This window comes from Notechis scutatus, chromosome 3, assembly GCF_049901735.1.
Source record: "Notechis scutatus isolate UNSWTSFEM ecotype Mainland chromosome 3, rNotScu1.2, whole genome shotgun sequence".
Classification (NCBI taxonomy): domain Eukaryota; kingdom Metazoa; phylum Chordata; class Lepidosauria; order Squamata; family Elapidae; genus Notechis; species Notechis scutatus.
In genome coordinates, this window is record NC_142011.1 from 167097361 (window position 1) to 167116509 (window position 19149).

Sequence of the window (19149 nt, forward strand, 5' to 3'; positions counted from 1 at the left end):
CCAAAATGTTGAAAACATGTCCGTTTGCCAGAAAATTTATCTGGCATAGCTATCGGAATTTTTCTCACAGGGGGTGCAGGGAACTCCAGCTGCAGCTGAAACAGTTTGAGAATTGGCAGCGAGCGATAATAATTGTGTTTACCTGATTTTGAAGGGATACGTTGCTCTGGAGTAATTGATTTATTTGCATCTGTTGCTGCTCCACTAATTGTTGCATTTGAGTTGATCCATCGTTGCAAAGATGGTCTGTTGGAGTCCCGGAACAAAAATGTTATGTCCCACCTTCTAAAATAAACAGTTAAGGCTGAAAGCAGCAGTCCTTGTAAAGAAAGGCAGCAAACAGGAAAATGTTATGTCCCACCTTTTAAAGTAAACAGATAAGGCTGAAAGCAACAGTCCTTGTAAGAAAGGCAGCAAACAGGAATTTTCACAGATAGCTCCAATAAGTAAAAGTTCCAACGAACTAAATCCAAGACTCAACAAGATTATTCAGATCAAAGTCCTTCACAAAATAATTCCAATAAGTAGAAGTTCCAACGAATTAAATCCAAATCCCAACAAGATATTTCAGATCAAAATCCTCCAAACTGTGCTCTTCAGTTCTCTCTTGCAAAATAGACACTTTGTTCCGGACAAAGTGCAAAGTCATATCTCTCCTTTATAGAGAGTAACTAATTAGTCTAATTGCTGGTCTGCTCTCCTACTGTAACCTGGTTGGTTCCTCCTTGTCAGAGGCGTCTTGTCCTGACATCTACCCAGCAATCATCCAAATTATCATCTTCTTCACCTGAAGATAACATTTGTTCCTCATTATCACCGTTCCCGGCTGACCACCTAATTGAAGGGTGGAGGAGTTTGAAGAGTTCAAGCCGATCTTGCAAATCAAATGCATTCATCTCCTCCTCATCGTTAGAACTTGCTGATTCATATAAGTCCTCCTCGCTGGAGCTGTCATTCAAAAACCTGTAGCAGATGCCGGAATCACAACAGGAATGTATGGAAGCAATAATAACTGGGCAATAGAGTCACCGGCCATTAATGATGTAGGAGTATCAGTGTATAATTGTACCTTAATAACCCTTTATAATCCTGATCAATAATTCCTGGAATAACAAAAAACCCTTTTCTGATGCAGAAGACCTGGGAAGTATTAATCCCACTGTTTTTCTGGCAATGGCCCATGCAAATGAGTATCCTCAATGTACACTTGATTAGGAAAGGTCACATCAATTGAATTCAGCATTTTTAAACTCAAACCTGCATTCCCAGTAATTGCAGGCGATGCTTTGTGACAGCCTTGGGAGCGGGGCTAGCTGCACGCCCCAAATTTAGTTTCCGGTTTGGTTCTGATCAGAGCGACATTGATTTGCCCAATGAAACCCTTTTTTTGCATTTGGACAGACTGATTTTGGGCGAATGTCCTTAATTTTGTTTTTGCTAAATGCCATTCCCCCCAGAAGCACGGCACTGAGCTTTAAAATGGCCAGGTTTCCCACAATTAAAACAATTCCCTGTAGGTTTCATCCCTTTTGTAATGCCATAGCCAAAGTCTCCATGTTGTAAGCCTGAGAACCCACCACTGCACATGCCTTTAACAGATCAGCCAGAGTAATCTCACCTCTAGCCACTAAAGGCTGTAAATACGCTTGCAGTCAGCGTTTGCATTTTCAACTGCCAATTTCAGCAAAAGTTCCTTTGCTGCTTCTTCATTAAATTTGTCTGGTAATAGCCAATTGCAGCCTTTCCACAAAATCATTATAAGACTCAGATGCTGTTTGCTTAATTTGAGAAAAAGACTGTGCTGGGGTTCCCACATCCTGGATGCGGGACAATGCCCCAAGGACAGCTGCCATAACCACTGGAAATACATGATCAGGCAAATTAGCAGCTTGATCAGCAGTGGATTCAAACAAGCCTGCCCGATAGATTTGGTCTAGGCGATATACAGCCCCCCTGAATTCCTTCCCCTAGTGATAGCTTCTCTTTGGTATTCTGAGTCAAAGACCACATACTGAGTAGAACTCAATATCATTCTCATTAAATCTTTCCAGTCACTAGGAATCATGCGTGATGTAGCCAAACTTGTCAGAAGCCCCTTTGTAAAAGGACTTTGAATACCATAATCTTTAACTGCTTTTTTAATTTCTCTAAGAACAGCTAAAGGAATCGGAATCCATTCAGTTTGCATATTTCCTTGAGCGTTTATTTGTCTGTTTACTGGAAATAAATTCATCTGGGTAATCTCATCAGGCTCTAATTTCCCTTCATTGAAAGTCTGATGCATCATTGTTTGAACTTTCGTTTGTGATTGGATTTTCTCCTCTACAGGCGTAAGCGCTGTTGGGGTTGAGGAGGCATTTTCCAATTTTGAAATTGGGGGTGCAACACAACTCCTTCATAAGGAGGAGAGTTCAACTAAAGATTTTAAAAGAGGCTGTTGCTGGATTTCTAAAGCAGTCATAACAACCTTCAATATATCAAAATTTTAGCTGTTGCCCGTGGCTCTTCATGAAGGATAGTTCCAATTCTCCTCCATGTGTCTAACTTTAAGATCCCTTCTCTGGATAGTAGGGACACTGCCGCCCAGATCTCTTGCAGCAGCTCTTTCACTTTATCTTTTGAAAGAACTATTTGCTCCCCCCAGAGGTTTAAAGAAAAAGGGCTTGTCTGACTAACCTCAGCAGCTCACTAACATGCCGTTCCTGTGGCTGAGAAAGTTTCCCCATGCTTCCTGAAAAAATCCTATTGTTCAGCAATAGTTAAGTGCGTACTTTACCTATTCAGCGAGGAAACACAGAGGTCCGGACACGTGCCACCCGCAGTGATCACGTTGGGGTCACCACTTGTGGTGGACTCCCATGGAAAGGATGAGACACAAGCGAGTGAACTGGGATGAGAGTCCAGAGCAATTTCTGGCATCCCATTTGTTGAGAATTTTACACATAGTAAGCATTCACATTGTGGATTTCAATAATTAAACACAATACACATAATTGTCTGAGGTGCTTAATTGTTTCTGGTGTTTTTAATTTCCTTGTTTTATCTAGGTGACCTTTAGGCAGACATGTATGTGTAAGGTCTTGGATTAATCATTACTAAATATTGGAGTCAGAGTTTATTCCACACCCACCCTGCTCCCAGGGAAATGAGTGGATCAAGTGGGTGAGTGGGCGAGGTTAGACTTGGAAAATCGACATGTCCATATTAGGAGCCCATATTAGTCTTGTTCCAGCACATAATAATCCTCTCAGTGCCCTGTTTATAGAATATAAACCATTATAGAACTTGATAAATTTGAGTTATTTGTTATAATCATTATAAATTATCACTCCCCATCAATATCCCTCTCTCTAACTAGCTGTTTATCTTATAATTCTAGTCATCTTACATGTCTAAATCAGTACAAGTAAAGAAAATAAGCTATATTCAATATTTAAAATAATGATCTCATATATCAAAGAATTGTCAAAACACCACTTACCAAACACTATCCCTGTAGGAGGGATGACAACTTCTAGCATATCATTCCCAAATGGCCTTCTGAAATCCTAGCAGGGCGGTACCTGATTTCATGGCAACTTCTATATGAAAGAAGGTAGGCAGTTACTGTAGCTAATCTTCTTTGCTTACAGTTATTTTGAGGCGAGAAGCTGATAAATTACCAAGTTTTTCTCACTGTTGCTATTATCTATGTTTTAATACACTTTAATTAATTTTCAGTATTCAAAAGCACATAATTGAACAAGCTCCAATTTAAGTAATCTAAAAGTATAATACATAGCTAGTATGAAGAATATACATGCAAAGCTTGCCTTACTTCCTTTTCTAACTTTTTGAAATGCAATTCATTTTTAAACTCTAAGCCTATTGATTATGTATAAAAGCATGCCAGACAATATCCCATTAGTCAAATTCCTATTTATTGAAAAATAAAAATAAAAAGGCATACTTTTTCTCTTTTTTGAGAAACTAAACTGTTTATTAATAAAATATTACAAACCAATTTAAAAGTCTTCAGATCTATGGAAAGATGGTATCCTTCAATTGTAGTAAAAAATTACAGCAGACTATTTTAAAGATAAATGAACATTTTATTTTGGTCCGATACCAGATCATGAAAGCTAAAACACCAAATATAATCTGAGAACAATCTTATTAATTAAATAAACAACCTACTGTTGTCAAGTCTTAACAAAGCCTCTTGGCTCAGGCACACAATTTAGCAATTGTGTAGACAATTTCAGGATGCTTAGCTTTGGGGGAATAAGATAAGTACCATTGATCAGAATGGCCATGCTGTCTCTCTGTTAAGGCTGGGATTAGTAGCAAGTGCAGTCCCTTCTAAAATCCAAACCTAAGAACGGCCTTACTCAAGGTTTCAGTTTCAGCAGAGGGACAGGGCATTTTAGGGGGAATGAAGTATTGACACAGCACTTCCCATAGATGATAGGCATAAAGAAGGCCTAGCCGCAGTGGTGGATTCAATTTTTTTTTTAACTACCAGTTCTGTGGGCGTGGCTTGGTGGGCGTGGCAGGAGAATAGATGGGGCGGGGGTCAGTCAGGGTGGTATTTGCTGGTTCTCTGAACTACTCAAAATTTCTGCTACCAGTTCTCTAGAACTGGTCAGAACCTGCTGAATAGCACCTCTGCTCAGCAGTATTGGGAATAAGATAATGCATATAGATATTTTTGTGAGTTGCAGTTTCCTGATGTAAAGGAATATAAATGTGCTATAACCTTGGGACAGTGGCAAGGTTATTCTGTATCTTGTAGTCTTTGTTATCCTCCTCTGCTTTACCTTAGAAGTCAATCAGGAGGCACACCCAAATGGAACAGGTTATTAAAGTTCTGCACCATTTGGATGTCCTGTGTTTAAAAGGACAGGATCTTCCGTTGTGTTTTGTCTGGTTTCTCACTTATTTTTATTTTCTGATTAAGGTTTAAATCATTTTAGAAAATTATTAACAGACGTCTAAAACTGGAGCTTGAGGACTGCCCATCAGGAAGCTATTGTCCAAAATGCAATGTAGCATGGTATCTGGAAAAAATGCTGATAAACTAGGGGTGCCGCAGTACAAGGATTCAGTATGACACAAAATAGATTTTGAATTAGAATAGAAGCAGCAGCTAAAAAAAAAGCCCATATCTGGTGATATGTAATCATGCTGCAGTGCACATTGTCCAATGGACATAGATACTCCTCCAGAAAATATATATTCTTTCATAAAGTTAAAAAGAGATTGAACCTGGGGGAAGAAGAATATATACCCACAATTAAAACACTGGCATATGTTGTAACAGGAAGCCCACAACAATTTATACATTTCAAATTGTAGCTATAGCTCTCATTGCCATCTGCTGGCTATGTTTGTTTTCTGTATGCCAGAGTCTCTAACTGCATAGGACATATTCTTTTTGTTCTCCTGGAAGACGATCACAGAAAGATAAGCTTATAAGTGCAGCTAAGGAAGCAAGTAGATATTATCTAAATGGCCAGTAATAACAATGGAAAACTAGCAGAAAGCATGTGTGTGTGTGTGTGTGTGTGTGTGTATACACAGAGAGAGAGAGAGAGACACACACACACAGAATTACAAATTGAGTAAGAAGGAAACAGTGTTTTAAGTTTGTGTCCTTGTTATAGAAGTTTCCCTGTGGGGTAATTTATTTTTAAAAAGGAATATCCACAAAGAAATTAAAGATTCGATAACCTATGGCATGGGTGTCAAACTCACCACATCATGTTGCTGTCATGTGATGTTTTACAATGTTTTTCCCTTAGTGGAACTGGGATGGACATGTCCTATGTATGATGCATCCAGCCAGCGGTCTGCTAGTTTGACACCCTGACCTATAGTAAGATTTCTTTGAAAAAATTATAGCCAGAATTCAGCCTTGCTTGTGTGAGTTTACAGAAACATATGACCAAGATTAAATAAACTACTGTTACATGTTTATTACATTTTACTAGTACCAGCAGTACTATTCAGCTCATTAATGAGCTAATTTTTCTATTAGATTGTCATTTGTATTACAATTGCTATTCATCCATTAAAGATCCCATTGCATGTCTAACACATTGCAAACAATGACCAATTAGCAGTTGCTAGCAACACTAAAGATTTATTTAACTTCCAGATGGATTTTCTATCTCTGCCATAGAACGTAATTTCATATCTGGATGCATGAAAATTGCATTTAGAATGAGAAAGTAAAATTGGATGCTTAAATGATGGTAATGAGCCTTCTGTTGTTATATGCTTTCTAGAATATTGATTTAAATAGGCAGCATGATAATAAAAGTTCACTCTGTGGGATTTGGCTATATCCATCTGCAGGCTGACCCACATCTCACGTATTTCCTGGTAGGAAGACATTTATAGAAATGTTGACTCTGAGATAAATACCAGCTGGTGGTTAAGTTACCTACAGCTTTTCTCACGTGGAAACTATTCCATATTACCTCCTTCACAGAAGGTAACCATATTTATTTATTTTATTTTATTTATTTTATTTATTTTGTCAAACACAATATAATAGAAATAAGAATAAACATAAGTTTAAATACATAAAATAGGAACTAATATTTGGGGACAATAGGACAGGGACTGTAGGCAACATTGTGCACTTATGTATGTCCCTTACAGACCTCTTAGGAATGGGGTGAGGTCGATAGAGGGTTAGTTTGAGGGTAAAGAGTTGGGGTTTGAGCATGTGACAACAGAATCAGGTAGTGAGTTCCAGACATTGACCACTCTGTTGCTGAAATCGTATTTCCTGCAATCAAGTTTGGAGTGGTTACATTTAGTTTATATCTGTTGTCTGCTCTTATGTTGTTGTGGTTAAAGCTGAAATATTCATTAACTGGTAAGACTTTGTAACATATGATTTTATGTACTATGCTTAAGTCCAATCTTAACCGGCGTAGTTCAAGGTTGTCTAAGCCTAGAATCTCAAGTCTGGTGGTATAGAGTATTCTGTTGCGAACAGAGGAGTGTAGTACTCTTCTTGTAAAATACTTCTGGACTCGCTCAATTGTATTGATGTCTGATATACAATGCGGATTCCAGAGCAGAGCTGTATTCAAGTTTGGTCTAGCAAAGGTTGTGTATGCCCTAGTTTGCAAATCAGTATTATCAGAGGAGAAGCTGCGTAAGATCAGATTTACAACTCTTAAAGCCTTTTTTGCAATGTTGTTGCAGTGAGCTCTGGAGCTTAGGTCATTTGATATGAGAACTCCAAGGTCTTTGACAGAGTGAGGGTCATCAACAAGGTCATATCCACCTAGCTTATATTTAGTATATTGATTTTTTTTTTTACCAATGTGTAGGACAGAGCATTTGTTGGTCGAAATTTTGAGTTGCCAACTGTTTGACCATTTAGACACATAATCAAGGTTGCTTTGAAGGATGGTAGCATTGTTGGTGGTGTTGAATAGTTTTACATCATCAGTGAAGAGGATGCAGTTACTTATAAGGTGATCACAAAGGTCATTTATATAGAGTGTAAAGAGTGTGGGTCCTATAACACTCCCTTGGAGGACACTGCTGTTAACTGGGGCAGGGTTTGATAAGGCATTCCCTATTTTTACTAATTGTTGCCAGCTTGACAGGAAGGCAGAAATCCACTTATGAAGGGATCCAGAAATGCCATAAGATTTTAATTTTAATAGTAGTTTGTCAGGTACCACTGAGTCAAAGTGTTTGCAGAAGTCTATGTAAATTACATCTATTGCTTTGCCCTGTCAAGAAATGTAGTCCATATGTTTTTGCAGTGTAGAAGTTGCAAATTGCAGGACAATATTTTTTTTTGAAACCAAATTGTTTATTGGAGAGTAAGTTGTTTGACTCTAAGTAGAAGGTAATGCATTGATTAATAATTGATTCCATAACTTTGCACATGACACAACACAATCAGGCAGGGGTCGCCTGTTTTGAAGATAGGGATGACTGTTGCTAAAGAAAATGGTAATGAGCTGGTTCTGAATGATATCTCATATATTATGCTTAAGGGTTCTGCTATGGCAGTGGAGAGCTTTTTTAAGAAGTATGCACATAAGCCATCAGGGCCAATAGATAAGGATGGTTTTAGGTGACATAGTGCATTTTCTACATTATCCTCAGTATCATTGCAGATAATTGTGGTACGATTAGGAAAAGTGGAACATGAGCCATTACTGTTTACAAAGACTGAACTGAAGAATGTGTTGAAGAGGTTTGCCTTAATGGCTTTATCACTATAGTCTTTCCCATTGGATCCTTTTAGGGTGGGATGGTTTTTGAGTCTTTAAGTTTGGTGTTTACAAAGTTATAGAAGGCATGGGTGGATTTTGTGCATAGAAGGTTTTCCTCTTGCTTGCAGTGGTAATTGCTGCATTCTGCCTTTATCTGTCAGCATAAGGTGTTGTATAGGTTTTTAAAGTTAGTTACATATTTAGTTTTGTTTTTACACTATAAGGATTTTTTTTTTTAGATTGAAGTTTTCTTATTATTTTGGGTAAATTGTTTTTTGTTTTGATTTTGGGGGTTATTAATGGAACATATAGTTTAATGACCCTTTCGAGTTCAAGGAAGAAAGCATTATAATGTTCTTCTATAGTATTACAGCCAGAGAACAGAATGTGCCAATCAAGAGATGATAAGTTGGTGGCTATGAGTTCATAATTGGCTTTTTTTAAATTGTATTTGGGGGGTCCATCATTATGATCCTCTTTGTGATGGTGTAAATTTAGAGAAAAATCAATCATGCTATGGTCAATGTTTGCAAATGGTTCCTGTATTTTTAGGTCATAAATTGAGTTTGAGCTGTTGCAGAAGATGAGGTTGAGGCAGTTGTTTAGTCTAATGTTGTTATATACTAACTGATCTAGTCCCAGTTTGGTAACGGCATTGTACAGGGTTATATGAATGTACATTTGTTTAGTGTTCAATTTATAAGAGATAAGTTGAGGTCACCAAGAAAAATAAGAGGGTGTGGGCAAGAGGCAGCCCACGTCAGTAATGAAGTTACTGTTTGCATGAATTATATCATAGTCAGGGGCTCAATAGCATAGTAAAAAGCAGATTGAGGTATTTAAGGAGAGTTCACAGATGATGGTCTCAGGAAGAGCAAGCTCTTGTATAATTTGAATCTTTTTTAGAATTAGAGACTTTTTATAGAATATAGCAACTCCACCTCCTCTACGGATTTCGCGATCAGACCGATAAACATGATATTCTCTGACTGTGGTAGTGGAGTTGGGGAAAGATGCATTCAGCTACATCTCACAGACAAATATAATGTCGAATGTGGCTGTGTTTTCTAAGATGAGGAATTCATGAATTTAATTTGTGAGGCTTTTTGCATTGAGTAGTTTGCATTTAAGATATAAAGTAGTGGGTCTGGAGGAAGTAAGGGGCGTGCATCCCTAACATTGGATGTTTGGGTGATGGTTATTGGGACGTAGGTTGGGGTTCTTGCTTTTGATACAATCTGCATGGTATAGATTAGTATTATCTGATCCATGTAGTCTTTTGAGCTCAGAGCGAAGTTCACGGGATCATATACGTTGTTGTAAGGTTAGATCAGAGTTAGAATGAAGGTTGTTGTGGTTGTTGTTGCTCTTTGCAAGTGAATTTATTGAGAAAATGAATTTATATTTGTTTAATTCGTTTTTGCAAATGACCCTGCAGAGGCATAGGGCCATTGAGCCGTCTTTGTTTTTGAGTTCTGGACCGATGTGGGAAATATCAAGTATTTCATCAGGGGAGATGGTTGATGCTTGATAGTCTCTGATGATGTTGCGGATGTTAGTGATGTCATCATTGTCATTGACCTCTAGACCAAATGAGATGGCATTTGGTCAGTTCTGCTCACACTCAACGGCTTCTTTGATGAGGATGGAGATATCAATATTTGTAGGATTTGTTGCTTTTTGTGGATTGGGTTTTGGTTGCGATTGTTGGGTAGATATATGGTTTGTAGTTGTTTGATGTTCGTTTTTTGTGTTGTGTCTTTTTTTTCAAGGTTTGTTAATCTTGCTTGTATAGTGTCCAGGGATGCTACAATGGTGTCAAGGGATGTTATACGTGTTTCTATGGTATCAACTCTTTTGAACAGGGCAATGTATTTGTCTAGTTTGGGTCTGCACGGTGGGCAGAAATATGGCAAAGCATTGGCAGATGATTTTAGGAATAGAGTCATTTGCTTGGGTAATCCTAAGCAATTATGGTGAGTGTAGTCACAAAGAGAACATTTGATGTAATCTTCATTCTCCTTTAAAGTTTCTTTACATATAAGGCAAAAGCAAGAGTCTTGTGGTTCTTTAGTAGGGATTTCTTTCTTTTTAGGTTGTGGTTTGACATTAGATTGTTTTCCTGGCATGGTGGGATTGTTGAGATGGTTTGTTGATTGGATTGTTCAATCAAACAAGATATTATGGTAATCAATAAAGCAATATCACACCAAACAGTCAATTATACTAATCACTAGTCAATTAATTACTTTAACTAATCAATATGTGGAGCAGAAGATTCATTGCAGCAATTTTTGCTTATTTTGCACTCATAGAGTTTGTATAGTATTACAGTAATGCCTTTGAATAATACTACTTTATACTATTATACTGTAGTACAGTAGATATCATTGAATAGCACTACAATCAAGCTCAAACGTTCTTTGAAAGGCCCTGTCAATTGATTAATATATTGCAATACTGATTCAAGGAGTGCCACTGACAGAGAATTGAATAAGAAAGTAGAAGAAGCCACAGGAGTTTGATAAACCACTGGGTGAGAATGCCAGAAACATTTTCAAAGCTTAGAGAGCCTTACTGGCTTCGTATCATCTCCTCAAGACAAGCTTAGGCTTAAACCATGGCTGCCTCATCATTAGTATTTTTCCTCTTAATCAGAGAGCATCAAATAATTTGTGGCAAATTATGTAAAATTCATCCCAGTTCATCCAACATTCATTCAGAGCATCCAGAAAACCTGATTCACCAGTTCAGGCTGATTTGGGCAAGTCCTTCCTGTCAGTTCCTATCAGCATCTACTACCCTGTTGCTCTTACCTCTTAAGCAGCTAGACACAGCAGTGCCTGAGAAGTATTGCTGGAAGCTAGAAATAGCAGAACAGTGAACTGGGTGCATGCAGAAGGGTCTGAAACATTATATCAGGATGGAAAAGGTCCAGTTCCCCATTTCTTCTCCTCATTGCCTCCTGAACAGAACAAGATGAATCTGTAAAACAATGCTTATTGTTTATATAAAGAGAATTCCTAAATCAACATGCTGTTTGTGACTTTATTCTGAGATTCTGATCTCTCTCTCTCTCTCTCTCTCTCTCTCTCTCTCTCTCTGGGTGTGGGTGAGTGTTGTGTAATTTCAATTATATTCAAATTACAACAAAATGGAGTCCAAAGAAGGGTTAGAGAAAGCAGCAGCTTAGAGGTGACAGTGTTCAGCACACAGTCCAGCCCAGTTCTACTCCAAAGATGTGATTGGGGAATGTTTGCACACAGTATGTCAACAGCTTGACATATTAGGAAGGAGGGCAATAAAGCTGGAGGAATCAATTAATTGCTTTCCTTGCTGCATGTGCATCAGAATATCACTGTTTGGTATTGACTCAAAACACTTATGATGGAGGCAAAATACAAACCATGGGGGCAGCAAATTTCTTTCCACTATGATTTACTACCAACTTATAGTTGGATGGATAACACTTTTACCTAACAACAGGGAAGGCCAAAGAGCTTCCCATGGAGAAAATTAACTGAATTATGTGACACTCGCTGCTATTTGTATGGCATCATGTATATCTCACTAAACAACGTTGACAAGAGTTCATCTAGTTTCTACTCTTCCATGTCAGACCACCAGTTCTCCAATATGTGAGGCAAATTTGCCATCCCTTAGCAACAGGTGGCAAATTTTGTTCACACATTGAAGAACGTTCCACTTGGTTTCCTATCCTTGTTCATGCAGCTGGGACAAGAAAGTAACTTGACTGCTGCAGATGCAGAGTGATGGACATGTTAAACAAAAGAAAGAGAAATATTTCTGATATATTAATCATGGTCGAATTGCTGGTGGGAGTAATCTTTATTTACCTTCATTGTCATTTTTTTTTCTTTTTGAGATGTGATTTTAGTATAATGGTTTTTTGGAGGGGGTCAGGAAAAAACCCCAAGATGAAATAATGTAAGTGGTGAACATGGTCATCCTCAAGTTCCTTCTGTATGTTCAAATTGCAAATGCAGTATTATGCTGTTGTGCCACAAGCTCTACCCAATTGGAACATATACAAATGTCATGATGCAGGCATCAAATGGATAGGATATGTGTCACAATGCCACTTTTATCAGACCAACTTCTTTGACCCTCCTCCAATGGTATACAAGGTGAAGTTCCGCTGAAATATATTCATGATCATTACTAAACTCTTTCTTCATGTAGAACTGGATGTCAAGAAAAAACCTGTAATCTTCTGAGACTTTATTGTACAGCTTCTCCAGCAGTGGTGGGATTCAATTTTTTTTACTACTGGTTCTGTGGGCATGGCTTGGTGGGCGTGGCAGGGGAAGGATACTGTAAAATCTCCAGTCAGAGATGGTATTTGCTGGCTCTCCAAACTACTCAAAATTTCTGCTACCGGTTCTCCAGAACTGGTCAGAACCTGCTTCATACCACCTCTGTTCCCCAGGTATATCTTATATTTGTTTGGCTGTCCATCTTTTTGAGAATCTTACTGTAATGGGACCATCCCATGCATTGATAATATATTTGTGGTCTACTTCTCTACAAACCATAATGTTTGGTATTGATCTAAGCATGGCTAGAATGTAGCTGAGTAGATAAGTTCTCAAGAAACTGATTTATCATGAATGGTCATCATTATTTTAGTACACTACAACACAGCCACATGCAGTGGAGGCTAAGACAGTGGGATAAATATGTATATATTTTAGCCAATCTTCTATATGCATCTTTTGACATAACCAAAGGATTGGATGTATTCACAATTTTTAATGCAATGTCATAATTTAACCTGCCAAAACACATAATAACACATAGTAATTTTCCTCCCCTTTCTTGTCTGCATTTATTTGGGCACACAATCTGTTCAGTCCATAAATATTTTTTTTCTTTTTAAAACAATGATGAGTACCTTACCAAGTTTGGATTGCTAGTGGAATTTCCAAGGTTTCAATCCCAACACTAGCCCCAGCACTGCAGAGATTAAGACTTTTCCTAGGGATTCTACAAATCTTCACCATCTACTTGTGATATATACTGTTAAAAAAAATTCTATAGGCAAATTAAACAGCGACAATTTCACTGAAATCTAGGCAAAGACGCCAGCAAAATGTATGCAAAGCATGCTTCTATTTGATTATCTAAACCGTCATTATGTTCAGATGAATATTTTATTTTTTTATAATTTGGATTTAAATTGCCCTGAGAGAAAAGACAAAATTTTATGTCAAACACTGTTTCACAAGCATGCATTGAAACACAGATGTTTATTCACCCAAACAAAACTGAAGATTGTTCCCCCAGCCCTCATTTTTTTTTAAATTTCATTTAAATTTGTGAACAATTGCGTCTACAACTTAACAGCTTGTGTACTTAGGTATCTCCAAAACACTCATTTCAATAGGCTTTTTCACACTGATATTCACCAACAGTATCACAAAAGTTGTCTTTTTAAAACATAACTGTATGCAACAGTAATTCTAGAAACACTAAAGGGAAAAAGCATAGCAATGTCCAGTTACAAGAAAAAAGTGCACATTACTTTGTCACAACCACAGTCATTACTTGAAAAACTATATGTAACAAGTAGATAGAAAATATCACCGGATGCCTTAAACTCATTTTTGAAAAACCAAAGTACATAAAAAATTGTACACAAAAATAAGGCAAATTTAGGAATGCACAAGGAACTTGTTATTTAACAAAAGCTAATCAACAAAACAGATATTACATAAGCCCGAAGTAAAATACTTCTCTCTAAATACATAAAAATAAGCTTTCCTTAGCACACAGCAAACACCACCGATGTGTATTTGACATCCTAAAGTAAGAAATGGGGATGGGGTGGGGGAGGGGGAAATTCAAGGGAAGGGAATTTTATTTAAATGGCAGTTTTATCGTTTACCATTTTTGTACAATTTTTAGTTTAGCATAAGCACTATAAAATCACATCAGAAGTGTCAATGGCCCTTTTCAGTTACATATTCATTTAGAAAGAAAGAAAACAAATATACACAAGAGTGCAAATTTTCCGATTGTCACTTGCAACCTCTTCACATTCAGTCATCTACATCCATTCACTACTAGAAGGATTTGTACAAGACAGCAGCAGCAATCCTGGAGTTAAATGAGCTGGCTTGTAGGAAATCCCTTTAAAAACAAAATTAATGATATGTCTTTTGAAAATATCTCTCGCATCTTCATCAACAACTACTAAGTTGCAACTCATTATGAAACAGAAGAAAAAATGCTATGAAGTTCAGGAATGTCTGCTTCCTGCAGCATTGAGTCCACAAAGGTTTGATAGGAAACTACAAGGGAATGGCCTGCTCTGCATGAAAAATATGCCTTGAGGACAGAGGTGAACTGGGGAGGGGATTAAAATTTCATTGAGGAGGACTTAACAACAGCTCCTCAAAACTTCATTTGAAAAATCAGTGAAAAATTTACCAAAGTAAAAATGATCAATTTAGAATGTGAACCAGCCTTTTTTTTTCTTGTTTTTTTCCTATAAAAATTACATTTTATTTAAAATACAAGATCCTTTTCATTGCAATAACATCCTATTAATATCAGGGCTTTTGGCAACATTTTGCCATATAATGCAGCTTTAAGTCCACTGAATCAGTAGCACATTCCGTTAATATTGCACTTGGATTCTGAATCAAATTTGAAACCCCAGCATATATCTGTTGTTTCTGTCCGTGTTAGAATGAGTTAACACTCTACTCACTTTTTTTGCTATTGATGCTGACACATGAAAACAAACCAAATTGTATTACAAATGATCTTAAAAATGTCAGAGATCCAAGTTCTCTTGCAGAACCATAACACACCAAGTACACTGAGAACAGTGTGGCCTAATGGAAATTAACTTGTCAACAAGAGCGTGGCACATGAAAAGATCTGCTCTGAGATATCAAAATGTCAACAGTGGAAATTCTATGATAAAATGAGATCAGCAAGATAATAATGTGTGTCTCAGTTCTGCTGCAAAATAAGGTTTTCCAGTTCATCTGCAGAACGTAATAAAAATGCTGCTGATTCTCTATATCCTGCAACCAGTTGCCGTACTGCATTAATTTCAGTTGGACTCAGCTGAGGTCTAGAGCTGGTATTGCTAGAAGACCCGGAAGTGCTTGCTAGCTGCCTCTTCATACTGAGATCAGTTGGACCTGAGAAAGAAAATTAAAAATGAATGAAACATCAAGATATCGTCATAGATTCACAGATTTGAAAGGTCTTTGGAAAACTAATTAAACTGCTGGCTCAGTGAAGAGTATGCAATGTAGGATGTTCATATATTATCATTCCTTGCCTGATAAGATGGTTTTCCACCCGTACAGGTCCCAAACTAAGATTCCATTTCCCATTTCATCTGTTTATCCTGTAGTCAATTATTAAGGACAGAGAAATGTTTAACTTTTAGTAAGTTAAATTAAGTTTTTATGTGTATCCTATTATTTTGGCTTGTTGTTGCGCCTTAAGCGTAATAACTGTTACATTTATATTCATTTTTTTCCATATAATAAGGATATTCAAGCTGCTTTTTCTTTCTTCTGTACTGTTGACTCCTGCTTTTTTGATAAATGTAAATTTAACAATTAAATTAAGCAATACCTCTATATAATTGTTGCCCAGGTAATTTATTTCTGGGTCTAAAACATAGTCTCTACTTGACTAAGAATTCCTATTAAATACACATTGGAAATGGCTGCTTTTGTTCCATATAATAGTCAAAATATCCAAACCACATTTTATCATCTTATCAACAAGGATTTCTTTGAATTCATTGAATGTAAATCAATATATACTGGTGCATGTATTCTCTGCTGAACCAGTGACTATGCAAAAAGAGATAGCTGGTCTGGCATAATATACCCTCAGTAAATCCGTAATGAACTCTAGCAACCAGTTAATAATTTTCTAGCTGCAATCAAGTCAGCTGCTTAATAGTCTATTCTAGAATTTGTTCATAACTGATGATCTCTGACTGGTCTTTGATTTTCTGAAACCAACTTTCTTTCTTTGATAAAAACTGGAGTGTGCCAAGTGCACAGATAAACTGAGGACAGCTTATTCATATATTATGTCACTTAGCTTTTACATTCTTACCAAACTAGATTCAACTTTACAGCCCTGTCAGCACATTCTATACTGTAGAATCATCGATAGTGACAAATCGGTTGATTGCTGTGTTGCCTACAGGACTTGAATCATAGGAGTACTTTATGCAAAGCTTTGTTCTAGTTTCAAAAATTACACTGGGAATGAAGTTGCAAATGGATGGAAGGCAACAACTGTTTATTCTCTGGGAACCATATCATCCACTGAATGTACCAAAGCACCCCCCAAAAAAAAATTCCTGAAAATTCTAGAAAAAGGCTATCTTATCCAAGGCCATTTCAGAGGAAGTTCTGCTTTTCTCCTAAAATGCAAATAGTGTGTGTGTGTGTGTGCGTGTGTGTGTGGAGGGGGGAAATTGTGGAATATTTCCTAATATTTTCTTTTTGACCAACACATAAAAGTGATTAAGATGTAAAATAATATAACCCATGTTTAAAAATACAAATATGATATTAAGAAATAAACATGTGGAAGAATCTAAAAGCTTTGCCTTAAGAAGTTGAATTTTCTCATAGATAATATTTCAGTTTCTGAAAATAGGTAACATTTCTTGTGGCAATCAGTGTTTTAGCGCAGACACATTTCATGTGGCAACAAACTTAATGCAGTGCATAGTGGTAGGGTGCCTAATGTTTACTGCAAGTTGATGGTTTCATGTTTTCAGAATTAATCCTTTGTCCATTTTCTTAGGCAAAAATGAAGAGATTCTACTTTCTTAAAAGCTCAGCAAACTTGTACATCCATTTAATTGGTCTATGAAAATAATAAAGATTTCATTTGATCTGAAAATCTATTTATGTAAATGTGAAATTATTTCACAATAATTTTAACAAAATATAAAATTATCAGAATAAACTTTGCTTTTCAATTTAATAATATAACATCCTAATAAGCAAATCAAGTTACACTCTATAAAAGAGTATACCAGGGGCATCAAACTCATGGACATGGCCTACAATGTGGTTGGATGCAGCCTGCAGGGCTGTCCTGGTCTACCCAATGCAACGAGGAAAGATCAGGCCAGCCTGGCTTTGGCCCAGTCTATCCAATGCAAAGAGAAAACATGCCAGCAGTTTGGGAAGTGATGTCAAACTAACCATGCCCACCCAGTTGGCCACACCCACCCAGTCGGCCATGGTCCCCCAGCCCCCCCAAGGTCAACCACAGCCCTGATGCAGCCCTCAATGAAATTGAGTTTGACATCCCTGGAGTAGAGTGTTTGCTAAACAATAAGAACTGAATACATTTGTATTTTCTTCTCCAAATTCCACTTCTTTCTCAGAACTAAAGCAGAAAAAAAAAATTCAGAAGTTTCACATCTCTAGGATCCCAGAATACCTCATGAACCATTCTTATTTTCAATGCAACTTTATACAGCAAATATACATGGCTACATATACTACAAATCTGTGCATTTCTAGTATTAATGAAATTGCTCCCTCCTCTGTATCTACAATAGAATGCTGTTATATTTATGAATTATTGAAGATTTCAGCCTGCCAATGCCAGTAAGGGCAACTACTTGGAAATCACATCTAAGCCATTGAGAGCTTCTCAAAGACGAAGTGGAAAAAAATGTAAGTCATCATTATAATGGAATTGCAGCAGAAGACATATTTTGATTTAGCAGCAAATGTATGGACTACTTCAAGTACTTCTTAAAAATTGATGTTAAAAACTGATCTCCTTGGACAGGGCAGTCTAATTTGTGGTTTAAGAGCCCAGAGAATAGCAAAATAGTATAAAGTTTGGTATATTTTTATTTATTTTTTATTTTTTATTTATTTGATTTGTCAATTGCTTACAAGATAATAGGTATAAGTATATACATAGTTATGAATATATGAAATGGGTACATATAAGAAAAATAAAAGAAATAGGACAGGGACGATAGGCACGTTGGTGCGCTTATGCACGCCCCCTACAGACCTCTTAGGAAAGGGGTGAGGTCAATAGTAGAAAGCCTAAGGCTAAAGTTTTTGGGGTTTGGGGAAGAAACCAAAGAGTCAGGTAGAGTATTCCAGACATTGACCACTCTGTTGCTGAAGTCGTATTTCCTGCAATCAAGTTTGGTGCGGTTAACCTTGAGTTTGTATCTATTGTGTGCTCTTGTGTTGTTATGGTTGAAGCTGAAGTATTCATTGACAGGTAGGACGTTGCAATGTATGATTTTATATACCATACTTAGATCAGACCGAAGACGGCATAATTCAAGGTTTTCTAGGTCTAGAATTTCAAGTCTGGTGGCATAAGGTATTCTACAACGAGTAGACGAGTGGAGAACTCTTCTTGTGAAATATTTCTGGACTTTCTTAACTGTGCTAATATCAGATACGTAATGTGGGTTCCAGACTGATGAGCTGTATTTGAGTATTGGTCTAGCAAATGTTTTGTATGCTCTAGTTAGTAGTGTAATATAACCAGAGAAAAAATAACGTAGGATTAGGTTAACAACTCTTAATGCCTTTTTGGCTATGTAGTTACAGTGGGCTCTAGCACTTAGATCATTAGAGATGAGTATTCCAAGGTCCTTTACAGAGTTTGGATCATCAACAAGATCTTGACTATTCAGGAGAGGGCGGAGCTGGCATCATGACGATACGGCATGCGATCTTGGAGGTCTGAGATCGCTGCTGATATCTTTGCTCCTGGATGGTCTTATCAGATCTAAACCATCCCGAAGAGACGGTGAAAGTGAAGAGCGCATTCTGTCGATCCCAGGGATACTGCAAAGTCCCTGGTAGATCCGGGAGAAGCTCTTCTTGCCAGCGGCAAAGAGGCAGCC

General features: G+C 37.2%; 1 protein-coding gene across 7 annotated transcripts in view; it reads right to left on the reverse strand.

The window, feature by feature from the left end:
• Positions 1 to 13489: 13489 nt before the first annotated feature.
• NOL4 (nucleolar protein 4) overlaps positions 13490 to 19149 on the reverse strand; it is a 129802-nt gene continuing 124142 nt past the window's right edge. For 6 of the 7 annotated variants that reach the window (XM_087961696.1, XM_087961697.1, XM_087961695.1 and 3 more), the window contains one exon: positions 13490 to 15412. In XM_087961696.1, the coding sequence (XP_087817822.1) occupies positions 15219 to 15412 (194 nt within the window). In that variant the 3' untranslated portion in view covers positions 13490 to 15218. The remainder of the gene's footprint in view (positions 15413 to 19149) is intronic. The other variant, XM_087961699.1, reaches the window with a different exon arrangement.